Genomic DNA, 15,295 nt, shown 5'->3' on the forward strand with positions numbered 1-15,295 from the left:
AAGCTGAATGGCAGTTCATAACGAACTATTGGACTAATATTATTGTGGGAGATTTCTGTCCTGTTTTTAGGCTTAAAAATGTATTACCTACTAAAAATCACAAGTCTATTTGCGCTACAGTGCTTCTATTGTTAATCAACGAATGAGTCTTCAAAATTCGGGTAACTGTATTACAAATTATCTTGCTGCGGCACCGCCTGCGCGTGGTCATCTTGTGTGGAAGGAAAAGGGGGTGTTACATACTGAATCCAGCCACAGATCCGGTACGGTAAGTATTGAGAAACAATAAAACTGCAGGTGAAGAAAGATGTACTTTATTTATTGTGTTTGTAAAAATTCGAAAGGCGGCCACTGGAAGTGGCTGACATCGTCAGACGGTGCAGGGCTGTCTGCAGAGGGAGAGCTGGTCAGAGGACGGGCGGCGTGGTGTCCGCGTCCTCGAAGTCCTGCAGCGGCACCTCCTTGCTCTGATAGATCTGCCCCAGCACCGACACCGACGCCTTGGCCGTCCTCGGCCGCTCCGGGTCGTCGAAGTCCACGTTGTACAGGCCGAACTTCCTCCTGCCGGAACCGAAACCAACTGTGTTTCAGGTATGCTGGGTATTAATGTGGTGCGGTGCCAGGAAAAACAGGACGTCCACTCAGGCCAGTAGGTGGTTAAAAAACAAAATCAAATTGGAGTAGTGGAGGGGAACAAACAGTCGACACAACACGGTATACAAGCAGGATAACCCCGAGGCAACTTCCTGGGGCCCCTCTTGTTTAACCTGTACACCAATGACTTCTCGGCTACACAAAATACGACAGTAGACATCTATGCGGATGGCACGGCCATCCTAACCCTAGACTGGAAACCGTAAAACATTAATTCACGATTGCAGACAGCACTCAGAACTGCCGAGCCTCGGTTGGAACAGTGGCGTGTTAAAATGGTTCAAATGGCTCTGAGCACTATGGGACTTAACATCTGAGGTCATCAGTCCCTTAGACTTAGAACTACTTAAACCTAACTAACCTAAGGACATCACACACATCCATGACCTAGGCAGGATTCGAACCTGCGACCTTAGCAGCCGCGTGGTTCCGGACTGAAGCGCCTAGAACCTCTCGACCACAGCGGAAGGAGGCGTGTTAAAGTAAACGTCGACAAGTGCGAGGCTGTTCTGTTCACACGCAAACCGAAACACCTGCACAAACATCAAAACTGCAGACAAATAACACTACACACACACCCAAATACGTTTCTGTAAGAAAGTCAGATACCTCAGTATCTGGCTTGACCAGCGATTTACACGGGTGGACCACACTGAATACGTAACCATCTGAGCAAACGCGTGACTCAAACAGTTTTACCCCATGCTCAACAGGCAAATCACACTAAATAGGAGGGTTCCAGGTCCTTGTACTCCACATTAATTAGAACGTTGATGATGTATTGTAATATGATACCCTCCTCTGACATTACCTTTCTTTATAGAAATAGTCGATTCCAGGGACATTTTCGAATCTTGTATAGGTGAACATTATCTCGGCTGTTTCACTGAAAGAATTCCGTATGATTTTGTATACGATGTGTTGTATTTCAGGCTAAAATGTATAAAAAGAAATTAATTTGTTAAAATCGAAATTTACTAACTGCTTAAATGGCTGAAATTACTCTTCTTTTAGAAATATTTGAAATTACGAAATACCTGGCATACTTAAAATTCCTGTTATTAATTGAACAATCTAGCGCTAATTATTAAATTTATTTCTGGATTCATTTACAAAATAATGGTATAGCTTGGTGATGATTCTTCTTTTGTGAAGAAAGATTGTGAACTCTTTTGTTTTGTAAACTCTTTGGAATGTGTTAGTGCCGCAGAAAGAGTTAGTAATAGTGGGCATGCCTCTGATGGAAACGGACGTACTTTTAATTTTGGCAATAGTAATGTAATTTCTGGTTTTATGAAAATGGAGATTGTGAAGTCAGTGTGATGTGGAAGAATGGGATAAAATAAAAAAGAGTCATTGAAACAGAAAGTATTTCAATAGTTATTATGTCAACTGGAACCCACAAAGTCACAATTGCAGCCCCAAGAATCTACCGCTAAACGTACTGCAGCCAACAACGAGAAAATGAAGATAATTAAAACTTTTTGTGTATCTTATGCCTCTCGAAACTTTTGAAACTAATGAAGAGACTGAAAATTTACTGGTGATGTGAGAGAGGTTAAGATTACAGTATGCAGTTCCAGTTTGGGGATACGCAGCTCCAACACGGCTGCGCCGCCTGCAGATCATACAGAACGAAGTGCTACGCATCGTAAGCAACGGTCCACGATACACACGCACCGCGGACCTTCCAGAGAATACCACGTTAAGACTCTCACGGAGGTATGTAAAAAAATTGCCACACGGTTGTACAAGAAAACGAGACACTCGAACAATCCTTTCATCTTAGCCTGGCTAACTACGATCACAGTCGTAGGTGGAAACACAATCGTTCAAAACACTACTACCTAGGGACAATTAACCATCTGTAGATAACGTGACAAATACTGGTGAATCCCTGCAGCACAGCAAAATTAACTGGCACTGACAGGTGTAAACTAACCGACCAACCGGCAACGCAAGGAAGTCGTATTTCACACAAACCCTAGCAAATCCCTTACGCAGTGATTGATTAATAACCAATCGACCACTTAGACGACAATTTTTGCTTTATATAGGTACCTGCAAAATACTAACACGAATCTTTACAGACGAATGGAAAAACTAGTAGAAGCCAACCTCGGGGAAGATCAGTTTGGATTCCGTAGAAACACTGGAACACGTGAGGCAATACTGACCTTACGACTTATCTTAGAAGAAAGATTAAGGAAAGGCAAACCTACGTTTCTAGCATTTGTAGACTTAGAGAAAGCTTTTGACAATGTTGACTGGAATACTCTCTTTCAAATTCTAAAGGTGGCAGGGGTAAAATACAGGGAGCGAAAGGCTATTTACAATTTGTACAGAAACCAGATGGCAGTTATAAGAGTCGAGAGACATGAAAGGGAAGCAGTGGTTGGGAAGGGAGTAAGACAGGGTTGTAGCCTCTCCCCGATGTTGTTCAATCTGTATATTGAGCAAGCAGTAAAGGAAACAAAAGAAAAATTCGGAGTAGGTATTAAAATCCATGGAGAAGAAATAAAAACTTTGAGGTTCGCTGATGACATTGTAATTCTGTCAGAGACAGCAAAGGACTTGGAAGAGCAGTTGAATGGAATGGACAGTGTCTTGAAAGGAGGATATAAGATGAACATCAACAAAAGCAAAACAAGGATAATGGAATGTAGTCTAATTAAGTCGGGTGATGCTGAGGGAATTAGATTAGGAAATGAGGCACTTAAAGTAGTAAAAGAGTTTTGCTATTTGGGGAGCAAAATAACTGATGATGGTCGAAGTAGAGAGGATATAAAATGTAGGCTGGCAATGGCAAGGAAAGCGTTTCTGAAGAAGAGAAATTTGTTAACATCCTGTATTGATTTAAGTGTCAGGAAGTCATTTCTGAAAGTATTCGTATGGAGTGTAGCCATGTATGGAAGTGAATCATGGACGATAAATAGTTTGGACAAGAAGAGGATAGAAGCTTTCGAAATGTGGTGCTACAGAAGAATGCTGAAGATTAGATGGGTAGATCACATAACTAATGAGGAAGTTTTGAATAGGATTGGGGAGAAGAGAAGTTTGTGGCACAACTTGACCAGAAGAAGGGATCGGTTGGTAGGACATGTTCTGAGGCATCAAGGGATCACCAATTTAGTATTGGAGGGCAGCGTGGAGGGTAAAAATCGTAGAGGGAGACCAAGAGATGAATACACTAAGCAGATTCAGAAGGATGTAGGTTGCAGTAGGTACTGGGAGATGAAAAAGCTTGCACAGGATAGAGTAGCATGGAGAGCTGCATCAAACCAGTCTCAGGACTGAAGACCACAACAATAACAACAGGTACAGACGCTGGAGCTGGCCTAGGAGATTTCGCAGGTGCGCAGCCCAGCAGTACCCCTCCTCGGAAGGACTGACATTCTTTATGACGACCTAAGCTATGACAAGGGTACCGATCATTGCACGATACCCAAAAATAACAACCACCCTACCATTGCATGACCAGTCGTAGATAGCAAGAAACTGCTACTGCTCTTACTACTCGATCAAACTATCGTAGAGGTGTTTTCCTTTGGCGCTTGCTTTCGCACATTTTTTCCTCTGTCCTTTAAACCGCTACTCTTCGTTCGCTTTTCGTCCATTATCTATCTCCTCGATGCGACCGTGTTATTGGGTAATCTTACCAAGACACATGGATAACATCACGGCTCCACACCCCGTGAAGTCCTCGATTAGTAACTAACAAACACAGAGGTGACAGTAGATGTTTTGAGATCGTCACCACGTCGATGTGGGCATGGAGGGGCTCCACCCTTTATAAAAAATAGATACGGAGGAGTTGGTCTAATAGTGAACAAGGAAGTGGGAATGCGTCTTCGCTACTATGAACTTCATAGGTAACGCATTATGGTAACCAAAATAGCAACGAAGCCAACACCCACCACAACACTACAAGTTTATATGCTCACCACCTCCACAGATGACGACATAATTGGAAAAGTGTATCTATAATTATTATAAAAACGTATGTATGTATCTATCTCCACATCATCTTCTAAACCACTGGCTCAATTTCAACCAAACTTGGTACACATATCACTTATTGTCTGCAAAGACCAAAGGGTGTGGATTAAAAAGAAGCATAACTTATGACTCGCAAGTAGCCAGATTACATTCATCCAATACTTGAGAATTAGAGCACTTAGTGACTTGTGACCATCTTTACACATAATTTCAAACCTTTACGAGACTTTTTCTTGCTGACAGTCCCCAGAAAATGATGAAAGGAAAATAGTTTCTCCCTTACTTCACTTTCCCTGTTCATGCAGTGAAACTGTAGCATCGTGCGTGACGTTTTAATTTAGTACTTCTTTACTACTATTTCTGTTCGCACCACATTTTAAAGATAGTATCCACATATACCAATAGCTGTACCAGCAAAATTATTTTAGTCTATGACACATAGTTCAGGAGACAGGACGTCATAAACATTGAGCTGCGTGAAATCGAAACTGCAGGGCGAAATTAGCTAGAGATACAGGTGGAATGTGTAAACAGATATGTGTGAAATATGTTAAATATACATGAAATATATATGTGACAAGTGCGTGTGCAGACAAAGCCCCTGAACAGATTCCAAGAAAAACTAGGTTCACATATTACTTAGTATGTGGAAATACACTACTGGCCATTAAAATTGCTTCACCAAGAAGAAATGCAGATGATAAACGGGTATTCATTGGACAAATAGATTATACTAGATCTGACATGTGATTACATTTCCACGCAATTTGGGTGCACAGATCACGAGAAATCAGTACCCAGAACAACCACCTCTGGCCGTAATAACGGCCTTGATGCGCCTGGGCATTGAGTCAAACAGAGCTTGGATGGCGTGTACAGGTACAGCTGCTCATGCAGCTTCAACACGATACCACAGTTCATCAAGAGTAGTGACTGGCGTATTGTGACGACCCAGTTGGTCGGCCACCATTGACCAGATGTTTTCAATTGGTGAGAGATCTGGAGAATGTGCTTGCCAGGGCAGCAGTCGAACATTTTCTGTATCCAGAAAGGCCCGTACAGGACCTGCAACATGCGGTTGTGCAATATCCTGCTGAAATGTAGGGTTTCGCAGGGATCGAATGAAGGGGAGAGCCACGGGTCGTAACACATCTGAAATGTAACGTCCACTGTTCAAAGTGCCGTCAATGCGAACAAGAGGTGACCAAGACGTGTAACCAATGGCACCCCATACCATCACGCCGGGTGATATCCCGGTATGCCGATGACGAATACACGCTTCCAATGTGCGTTCACCGCTATGTCGCCAAACACGGATACGACCATCACGATGCTGTAAACAGAACCTGGATTCATCCGAAAAAATGACGTTTTGCCATTCGTGCACCCAGGTTCGTCGTTGAGTAAACCATCGCAGGCGCTCCTGTCTGTGATGCAGCGTCAAGGGTAACCGCAGCTGTGGTCTCCGAGCTGATAGTCCATGCTGTTGCAAACGTCGCCGAACTGTTCGTACAAATGGTTGTTGTCTTACAAACGTTCCGATCTGTTGACTCAGGGATCGAGACGTGGCTGCACGATCCGTTACAGCCTTGCGGATAAGATGACTCTCATCTCGACTGCTAGTGATACGAGGCCGTTGGGATCCAGCACGGCGTTCCGTATTACCCTCCAGAACCCACCGATTCCATAGTCTGCTAACAGTCATTGGATCTCGACCAACGCGAGCTTGCTGTCGCGATGCGATAAACTGCAATCGCGATAGGCTACAATCCGACCTTTACCAAAGTGGGAAACGTGGTGGTACGCTTTTCTTCTCCTTACACGAGGCATCAAAACAACGTTTCACCAGGCAACGCCGGTCAACTACCGTTTGTGTATGAGAAATCGGTTGGAAACTTCCTCACGTCAGCACGTTGTAGGTGTCGCCACCGGCGCCAACCTTGTGTGAATGCTCTGAAAAGCTAATCATTTGCATATCACAGCATCTTCTTCCAGTCGGTTAAATTTCGCGTGTGTAGCACGTCATCTTCGTGATGTAGCAATTTTAACGGCCAGTAGTGTAAATACTGTGGGAATAATAATCAGACACCTCAGTGTGCACATGATAATGTGAAGAGAGAAGTTGTAGAAGGAGTCGTACAGAAAGAGAGGGGGCAGTAGGAGATGTACACAGATCTGGGGGTGAGGTGGGGAGGAAATGCTCAGAGGGAGGGGGAAGGAGGAGAAGGACTAATAGAAGATTGGAATAAATATATACCTAGGTCACGCTGGGTGCTCGGCTAGTGATAAAAGAAATTACTCAGATTGTTAAAGAAGAGGAAAAAGTAATTGTGCTGTGGGACTTGATTTCGAGAGTAGGGAAGGGAAGAAGGAAATGGAGAAGAACAAGGCCTGAGAGAAAGGAACGAAAGGGGAAGCCGCCTGATAGGATATGGCACACAACATAATTTAAACATGTCTAACATGTGGTTTAAGAATCACGAAAGAAGGTTATACACTTGGAAACGACATGGGTAAATCAGAAAGAAAGAAATAGGCTTAGAAATCAGATTTTGGACTGTAAAACATTTCCAGGGGCAGGCACGAATTATTTCCATAACTTATTTGTTGTCCATTGCAGTTTAAAACTAAAGAAACTGCAGAAACGTAGGAAATTTAAGAGATAGGACCTAGGTAAATGAAGGAACCAAAGGTGGTTGAGAGTTTCAAAGGGAGCATTAGGTAACGTTTGAGTCAATCAGAGGAAAGAAATCCACTAGAAGATGAGTGGGTAGCTTTGAGAGCAGCAGAGAATCAAATAGTCAAAAAGACAACGCCTCGAGAAGTAATCGGTTCACACACAGAGGATATTGTATTTGAACGAGGAAAGGAGAAAATAAAGTTAGCAAATGAAACAGGCAGAAAGGGATTACTCCTCCGTGTGAACAGGTCTCGGAAGACCCATCGGTAGCGAACGACCACCAAATCATCCTCGGCCGAGAGGCATCTTTGGATGAAGATACGGAGGGGCACGTGGTCAGCACACTGCTCTCTCGGCTGTCGTCAGTCTTCGTGACGTGAGCCGGTACTTCTCAGTCAAGTAGCTCCTCAGTTGGTCTCACAAGGGTTGAGTGCACCCCGCTTGTCAACAGCGCTAGGCAGACCCGGAGGTCACCCATCCAAATGTTAACCAAGTCCGAGAGTGCCTAACTTCGGTGACAGTACGGCAACCGGAGTTATCTCTGCGGCAAGGCCGTTGGCCGAAAGGGAATACAGATGTCCAAAAATAACATTGACAGTAAACGCGAAACAGCTAAGCTTGAATGGCTAGAGGACAAATGCAAGGCCGCGGAAGAATGCGTGGCTAGGGGAAAGATAGGTGTCTCCAATTGGGAAATTGAAGAAACCATTGGAGAAAAGGAAAGCAGCTGAATGAATTCAGCAACTCTGATGACATACCAGTACTAAACAAAGAAGGGAAGGCTGAAAGGTGGAAGGAATATACAAAACGGCTATTCAAGGGAAACAAGCCTGAAGGCAATATTATAGCAAGGGAAGAGGAAGCAGATGAAGATGAGAGGAGGAAGATGTGATATCGCAAGAAGAATTTGAGGTCCCTGGAGTAGACGATATTCTCTCAGAATTATTGAGATCTTTGAGAGACCCAGCTGGGATAAAAGTGTTTCACCTGGTGTGTTAGATATAGCCCGCATCTCGTGGTCGTGCGGTAGCGTTCTCGCTTCCCACGCCCTGGTTCCCGGGTTCGATTCCCGGCGGGGTCAGGGATTTTCTCTGCCTCGTGATGGCTGGGTGTTGTGTGCTGTCCTTAGGTTAGTTTGGTTTAAGTAGTTCTAAGTTCTAGGGGACTGATGACCATAGATGTTAAGTCCCATAGTGCTCAGAGACATTTGAACCATTTTTTGTTAGATATATTGTGAGACAAGCGAAATACCTTCACATTTCTAGAATTATGTAATATTTCTAACTGCAAAGTAGGCAGGTCCTGACAGTTGTGAATATTACCGAACTATCAGTTTAATAAGTTATAGCTGGAAAATACTGACACCAATCATTTACGGAAGACTGGAAAAGTGGCAGAAGCCGATCCCAGGGTCCGGGGAATCGTAGGAAGACGCGAGGCAATATTAATTCTACGGCTTATCTTAGAAGATAGGTTGAAGAACGGCAAACTTACTTTTATGGCATTTGTAGATTTAGAGAAAACTTTAGACACTACTGAGTTGAATACATTCTTTCAAATTCTTTAGGTATGAGGATAAAACGCAGGGAGCAAAATAACGTCTTCAACTTGTACAGAAATCGGACAGTAGTTATGGGCATCGAAGGGAAGCGGTAGTTGAGCAGTGTGTGAAAGAGAATTTTAACGTCTAACCGACGTTACTCAGTCTGTACGATGAGCAAGAAGTAAAGAAAATAAAGGAGATATTTGGAAAGAGAAGTGAAGTTGTGGGAGAAGAAACAAAAGGCCTGCTGAAACATTGTAATTCTGTCAGAGCCATCAAAAGGCTTATGAGAACAGCTGAAGGGGTGGATAGCGTCTTACAATGAATTAATGTGTAGGGTCTTCAGAAATTAAGTTAGACATGTCACCCCACGTTAAAGCCGTTGCGCAACAAGAGGGACGCATTATCAGAACAGAGTACATGTTCCCAGTTTCCTGCAGACTCAGATCTGCTGTGCTACGGATAACAAGTGCATCACAGTGTGGGATTGAAATGGCACAGCAGGCAACGTAGGGTTGGAGTAATCAGGACAACACTGTTCTCATGGATTCATCACGAAAATGCTATGTCACATCTAGCCATAATGAACTGGTGCCGGCAATAAGACAGAGGGCATACAGACGTGGATGGTGCAGATCGGGAAGTCCAGAACTTGCACCATTTGATATTCATGTTTTCAGTTAGCTTAGAGAACATCTGGGAGATCAGCGGCTCCCTAATGGCTCCATGAACAAGGAGCGGTTTACTGTCGTCGAGAAACTAAACGATTGGTTGATCTGACCTTTTTTTACAGAGACTTCGTAACTATGCTGAAAAATAGTGTCTATTTGAAGTGTAGTGCAGCATTCAATAAAAGTTACCTGGCTTCCCAAAATAATGTGTAACTTACTTTTTGAAGTCCCCTCGTAAGATGAACATCAACAAAAGTAAACAAGAGTAATGGAATGTAATTGTAATGAATCAGACTGTTCATGTGGGTATTATATTAGGAAATGAGACTCGAAAGTAGTGGGTGAGTTTTATTATTTGGGCTCCAAAGTAATTGAGGTGGAACACGTTTAGTTAGGTGCATGCACGACAGATATACAGACGCAAAAAGAGATCCCAAATGGTTGGAATATTGGCGTGACATATGCTGCACATAAAAAGGCGACAGCTTGGAATGTACAAACTGTAGGAGGATCACGTTACTGAACACCGTATATAAAATATTCTCCTGCCTGCTTTATACCCGTGTAAAACCTTACGCAGAAAAAGCAATTGGGAGATACCAGGTAAGTTTTAGATCTGGAAAATCAACTATTGATCAAACATCCACTCTGAGGCAGATACTGAAAAAAAGGGAATACAATATAGAAACACATCATATATTTGTTGACCTTGGAACAGCATATGACGCCATAAAAAGAAATAAGCTTATTGAAGCTGTGAATGAACAAGGCATGTCGCAATATCCGTACGTCTCATAATTTTGACCTTGGGAAAGTAGTGTGTGAAATACGGATACAGGGAAATTTAACATCAAGTTTCGAAACAATCTGTGGACTGAGGCAAGGATATGCACTCTCATATGTGCTTTATCATTCAACTAGAGAAGATAATAAGGACAGCTCAGGTCAACACTACATGCACAATATACAATAGAATGGTGCAGCTTCTGGCTTATGCAGAAGGTGTGGGTATTATTGCAAGATCCGAACTAGCTGCTGAATAAACATATAGGGCGCTGGTGGTAGCAGCAACAGTAATGGGAATGAAAGTAAATATTAATAGAAGCAAATAAATGCGAATAATGCGACCAGAACTAAATCTAATATTAGAAATTGACCTGGTGCAAATAGAATCTGTTAGTGAAATTGTCTATCTGGGAGCGCTGGTAACATCATAAAATGATATTACTGTGGAAATAAAGTGGCGTATCCACTATCTAATAAATGCTGTTGTGGGCTGGCCCCACTACTCAAGTACAGAAATCTGTTCAGAAGAACAAAGTGTCAGTTGCATAAAAGTTTAATACGTCCAGTGCTAACATATGGCTCAGAAACCTGGACACTGACACAACAGTGTGACTCGAACGAAAGGTGTTACGCAAAATCTATCAGGTCACTGACGAAGGTGGAGCATGGCGTAGACGATATAATTTTGAACTTTACATGTTATGTAAGGAGTTTGAAATCATAACGTCCAAGAAAATATACAGCCTGAAATGGGTCGGCCAGATTTTACGCATGGAATGTGAAAACCCGGCAAAAATAGCACTGCTGCTGCTACCGTCAGTGCGACGAAGAAGCAGAAGGAGACAAAGACTTCGATAGTTGGATAATGTACAAGAAGGTTTTATAATTATTGGTGGCAGAGGATGGAGAGGAGTAGGAGGAGGAGGAGGAGGAGGAAAATAAGGGATGAGGGTCGAGCTAGAGAGTACAAAAAATGAAGACTGGCAATAGCAAGAAGAGCCTTTCTGAAAGACGAAATTGCAAACAACCAGTGTATGTTTAAATGTTAGGAAGTCTTTTCTGAAAGTATTTGTCTGGGGTGTATCACTGTACAGAAGTGTAACGTGGAAGATAAACAGTTCAGGTGATTAGAGAATAGAAGTTTTTTTTAAAAAATTTGATACTACAGAAGAATGCTGAAGATTAGATGGGTAGACCGAATAACTAATGAGGATATACAGTAGCGAAATGGGAAAGAAGAAATTTTATGGTACAACTTGATTAAAAGAAGTGGTCGACTGATAAGACACATCCTGAGGCATCAAGGAATTCTCCGTTTGGTAATGAAGGGTAGTGAAATAGGTAAAAATTATAGAGGGAGATCAAGGCTGGAATGCAGTAAGCAAGTGCAAATGGATGCTGGCTGCAGGAGCTAAGTAGAAATTAAGAGACTTGCACAGAATGGAACAGCTTGGAGAGCTACATCAAATCAGTCTTAGAACTGACGACAACGAAAACATTAGATAGAGAAGAACAGAAATTGATGAAGGCTTCGAAGAACCGTTAGTAGATATGGGCAGATTGCTTACATCAAAATGTAGGCAAGGATAAACGAAAGAAAGAGATATGAAATGGAGAGTAGCACAAAAAAGAACAACCATCTAAAAGTTAAAAGGTGAAAGAATGATCCGAAATACGCAACAGGATTCAGCCAAGGAGGTCCTTAAGTGCAGGATATCACGGGAAAAGTAGCCTATGACAGAAGAAATAGACTTTTGGCTAGTTGTGGTCTAGCACTGAGTCGCATGTTTTGGATGTGCTCTTTTAAAATACAGAATGGTAGTTAACTAGTAGGTGGTCAGCGAGTGCAAGTGGGAATCAGACAGTGGAAGCATTTGAATATTGGGATACAAAAAATAAATGACGAAGATAAATTACAAGTTGAGGAGGTATTACGCAAGGCAGGTCAGGAAGGTAAGGACAGGTTGGCGAGAGTGCTTTATGGAATACAAGCCTTGATAAATAAAGAACTGGAGGGATAAATTTAGCTGAAATTGTCAGGGGAGAGTATTCGTGGGTTATACAGTTGAAGACTTTGGACGTAGCAATTGTGGAATTTTAAAGGGAGAAGGGCAGGAGAAATGCAGGTTAACTTCGGAACACGCACAGTGCAGATAGAAAAGGATAAACTTGTAAGTGCTGGTACTCACGTGTATCCACTCATCCACTCTAGAGTGTCGATGAGAGCCCAGACGCTGTAGCCGATCACCGGTACATCGTCCTCGTTGATGGCTCGCAGAACGGCCGAGAGGTAACCCTGAAAATAAATTGTCGTCTGAAGCTCGGGCTAAGACTCGATCAGTAATTTATTTTTCGTGTACGGATTACAAGATGCTCACTATCCATCTAACATTTAGCGGGAATTAGGTCTAGTTATCTGCAATCAGCTCACGTCCTTCTAAGCAGAGTCCTGTTTTCGTACACACCAGCAGCTGTTGAGCGTCCTGTGGTTCTCCACGGCAGTATTTATCATTTCCTCCTTTGTAGGGGCACACTGTTAATCAGTTCATGCTTTTTCACACAGGAAACGGCAGTAGGTAATCAGACGGTGATTCTTTGTTTAGCACTACCATGTCATGGTTTTATGAGAATTATTAACTGATTTACACAGACGAGATAACCTTAAAAACTGCAAAAACTCTGCTCAACACATTTTTTCTTTAAAAAATTGAAACAAATACAAACACAGTTTCAAAAATAAACTATCTTCGATTAACATAGCGCACCAACAAGAAATAATGAATAAGAGGGAAAATTTCTAAGTTGTTGGACGTACATATCCCCAAAAATTTAGTCTGGGTATACCATGTAGTAGACTTCCTGCTTTTTCCTATATCGTGATTAAGACCTAGGTGTTTTCAGGATTTATGAAAAGATACCTCTTTGCTACACTAGGAGATGAAATTGTTACACGGATCGTTGAGCTAAAATGAGGGAAAGGGATGAACGACAACGAATACGTGTTATCAGCTTATTGGAGTAGGTACCTAGGAGTCGAAAGTTTTGAGACATCAGATTTGTACAGAAGTTAAAAGATGGATTTTTGGAGTATACCTGCAGTTGGATATAAAATTCGGGAGCGTGTGATGTTTGTTGTTGGATAAGACAGACAAGTGGGAAGGAAGCTATTAGTTGTATCCGACTGGAACAGCACATCAGTGAAGTCTGAACAGGAGAGCAGAACGCCATACACGGTCATTGGGTCTTTTAGTGTTTGGGGAAAGGAGGTGGGAAGATCGACACTTGTGGCGTTGCTGGTACAAGAGGTGGACTAGGTAGAAGGCATGACCACCATTAGGAAATTTAGGACAGAAGAAAGAGTGAAAGGAGGACTGCGGAAAGTATCGCTCAAGGTGTTTGTATATGCTTTTGGAGGGATAGGTAAGGTTGTAAAGCATAAGGTTACGATAATGTATTTGGCAGGTTGATTAAAAGAGGATCGTGGCCAAATGGGAATGTTTTTTACCTTTTCAAGGACGAGTCTGTCTCTAACAACTGGGAGGGTGTAGTCGGTTCGTTGACGCTTGATGGTGTGATAGAAATGAAGCAATGTTTCATAAAACGTGTATGTTCTGATGAACCAGAGTACTGGTGATTATGGGTTTGTTGGTGCTTAGGGAGCGGATGTCGGAGTGAAGGACCTTGCACAAGTGTCAGCTGATCTGACGTTAGGGAAGCTGGGTAAAGGGTACATTAAATTAAGTTTGATAAGCCTTTGAAGAGGAGGTGGACCTTCTTATGGGATTAACTAGTTGCTACAAAGAGACGGAAGATGAATTTGAACTGTAACGATATTTGTCGGAGTGTGCGAGGGCGTTGAAAGGATATATTATTTTGCAGGACTGTTGAGATAATTTGGTCTATGTTTTCGGCTATTGGAGAGGAGAACTGTGGTTTCTTAAGAAATGGCTTCGCTTTACGCGTGTGGGATTGCGTGGAGTTGAGTGGAGTTCGCTGCAGGTACTACAGGTGGTGGGAGAGTCCAGGTTGGGACATTCCTTATGTAGATGATGTGATCTGCAGTGAGAACAGATGGATGGATTTTTGTATTCACGGGTTTATTGGTCGTTGTAATGCAGCCTGTGGCTGGAGTCTGGGATTCAGACGGTTCCACTTCGTGACGTTGTAAGGAAAAGGCACGTTTTGGATAAGTTAGTCGCCAGGGCCAGAATGAATTTTTCACTTAGTAGCGTAGTGCGCGCTGATATGAAACTTCCTGGTAGAGCACTTGCCAGCGATAGACAAGTCCGGTACACAGTTTTAATCTACCAGGAAGTTTTATAGTCAACAGTGATTGGTCATTCCATCAGCAATAAACCGAAAACTAAGCACAAACTTTATTTGTATTGGGCATTTGCACTATCTGCTAGTGTGAGGAAGAAGTTAGGAATAAAGAAAAAAAGAGAAAAAAATGTCCATTAGTGTTTGCAGCTTGTATCGCGGTGAAAATGTAAAATGTAGCTCGAGTTCGTTCCCATAAAGGAAAATGGAAAAGAAAGCTTTAACGTAGATAACGAGGTTATTATGGACGGAGCCCAAGTTTGGACTTCACATCAATGAGGAAAGAAACTCGCTGCCTGTCGTCGAGCAGGGTGGTGAGACTCACTCTGTGGTAGTGGATGCGGCCCGTGTCGTTGAGAACGCCTGGAGGGTCAGCGAAGCCGTTCTCCGTGATGAAGATCTGGTAGCCGGGGTACTTCTCGTGCACCCAGTTGAGCAGCTTGCGCAGGCCCCACGGCACGTCCTGAAAACCGAGAGGGAGGCGTCAACATGCCGTTCCGACATCACAACAAGTGGAGCCTGTTATGCCACTCTCTCCAAAGCGTTGCAACCCCAAACATTCTCAGACTGTAATGAAATTTGAACCACAGATTATCCGCGCAACAAATACACATTCATAGGGTTACAACTCTGCATGTGCTT

The 15,295-nt window shown here is 42.8% G+C and overlaps 1 protein-coding gene across 1 annotated transcript in view; it reads right to left on the reverse strand.

Moving 5' to 3' along the window:
* Window positions 1-387: 387 nt before the first annotated feature.
* LOC126412908 (myrosinase 1-like) overlaps window positions 388-15,295 on the reverse strand; it is a 117,821-nt gene continuing 102,913 nt past the window's right edge. Inside the window, exons 9-11 of the mRNA XM_050082798.1 lie at window positions 14,979-15,116; window positions 12,523-12,629; window positions 388-561 (exon numbers count right to left, since the gene is read on the reverse strand). Coding sequence (XP_049938755.1) covers window positions 408-561; window positions 12,523-12,629; window positions 14,979-15,116 — 399 coding nt within the window. The 3' untranslated portion in view covers window positions 388-407. The remainder of the gene's footprint in view (window positions 562-12,522; window positions 12,630-14,978; window positions 15,117-15,295) is intronic.

Source organism: Schistocerca serialis, chromosome 7, assembly GCF_023864345.2.
Source record: "Schistocerca serialis cubense isolate TAMUIC-IGC-003099 chromosome 7, iqSchSeri2.2, whole genome shotgun sequence".
Lineage (NCBI taxonomy): Eukaryota > Metazoa > Arthropoda > Insecta > Orthoptera > Acrididae > Schistocerca > Schistocerca serialis.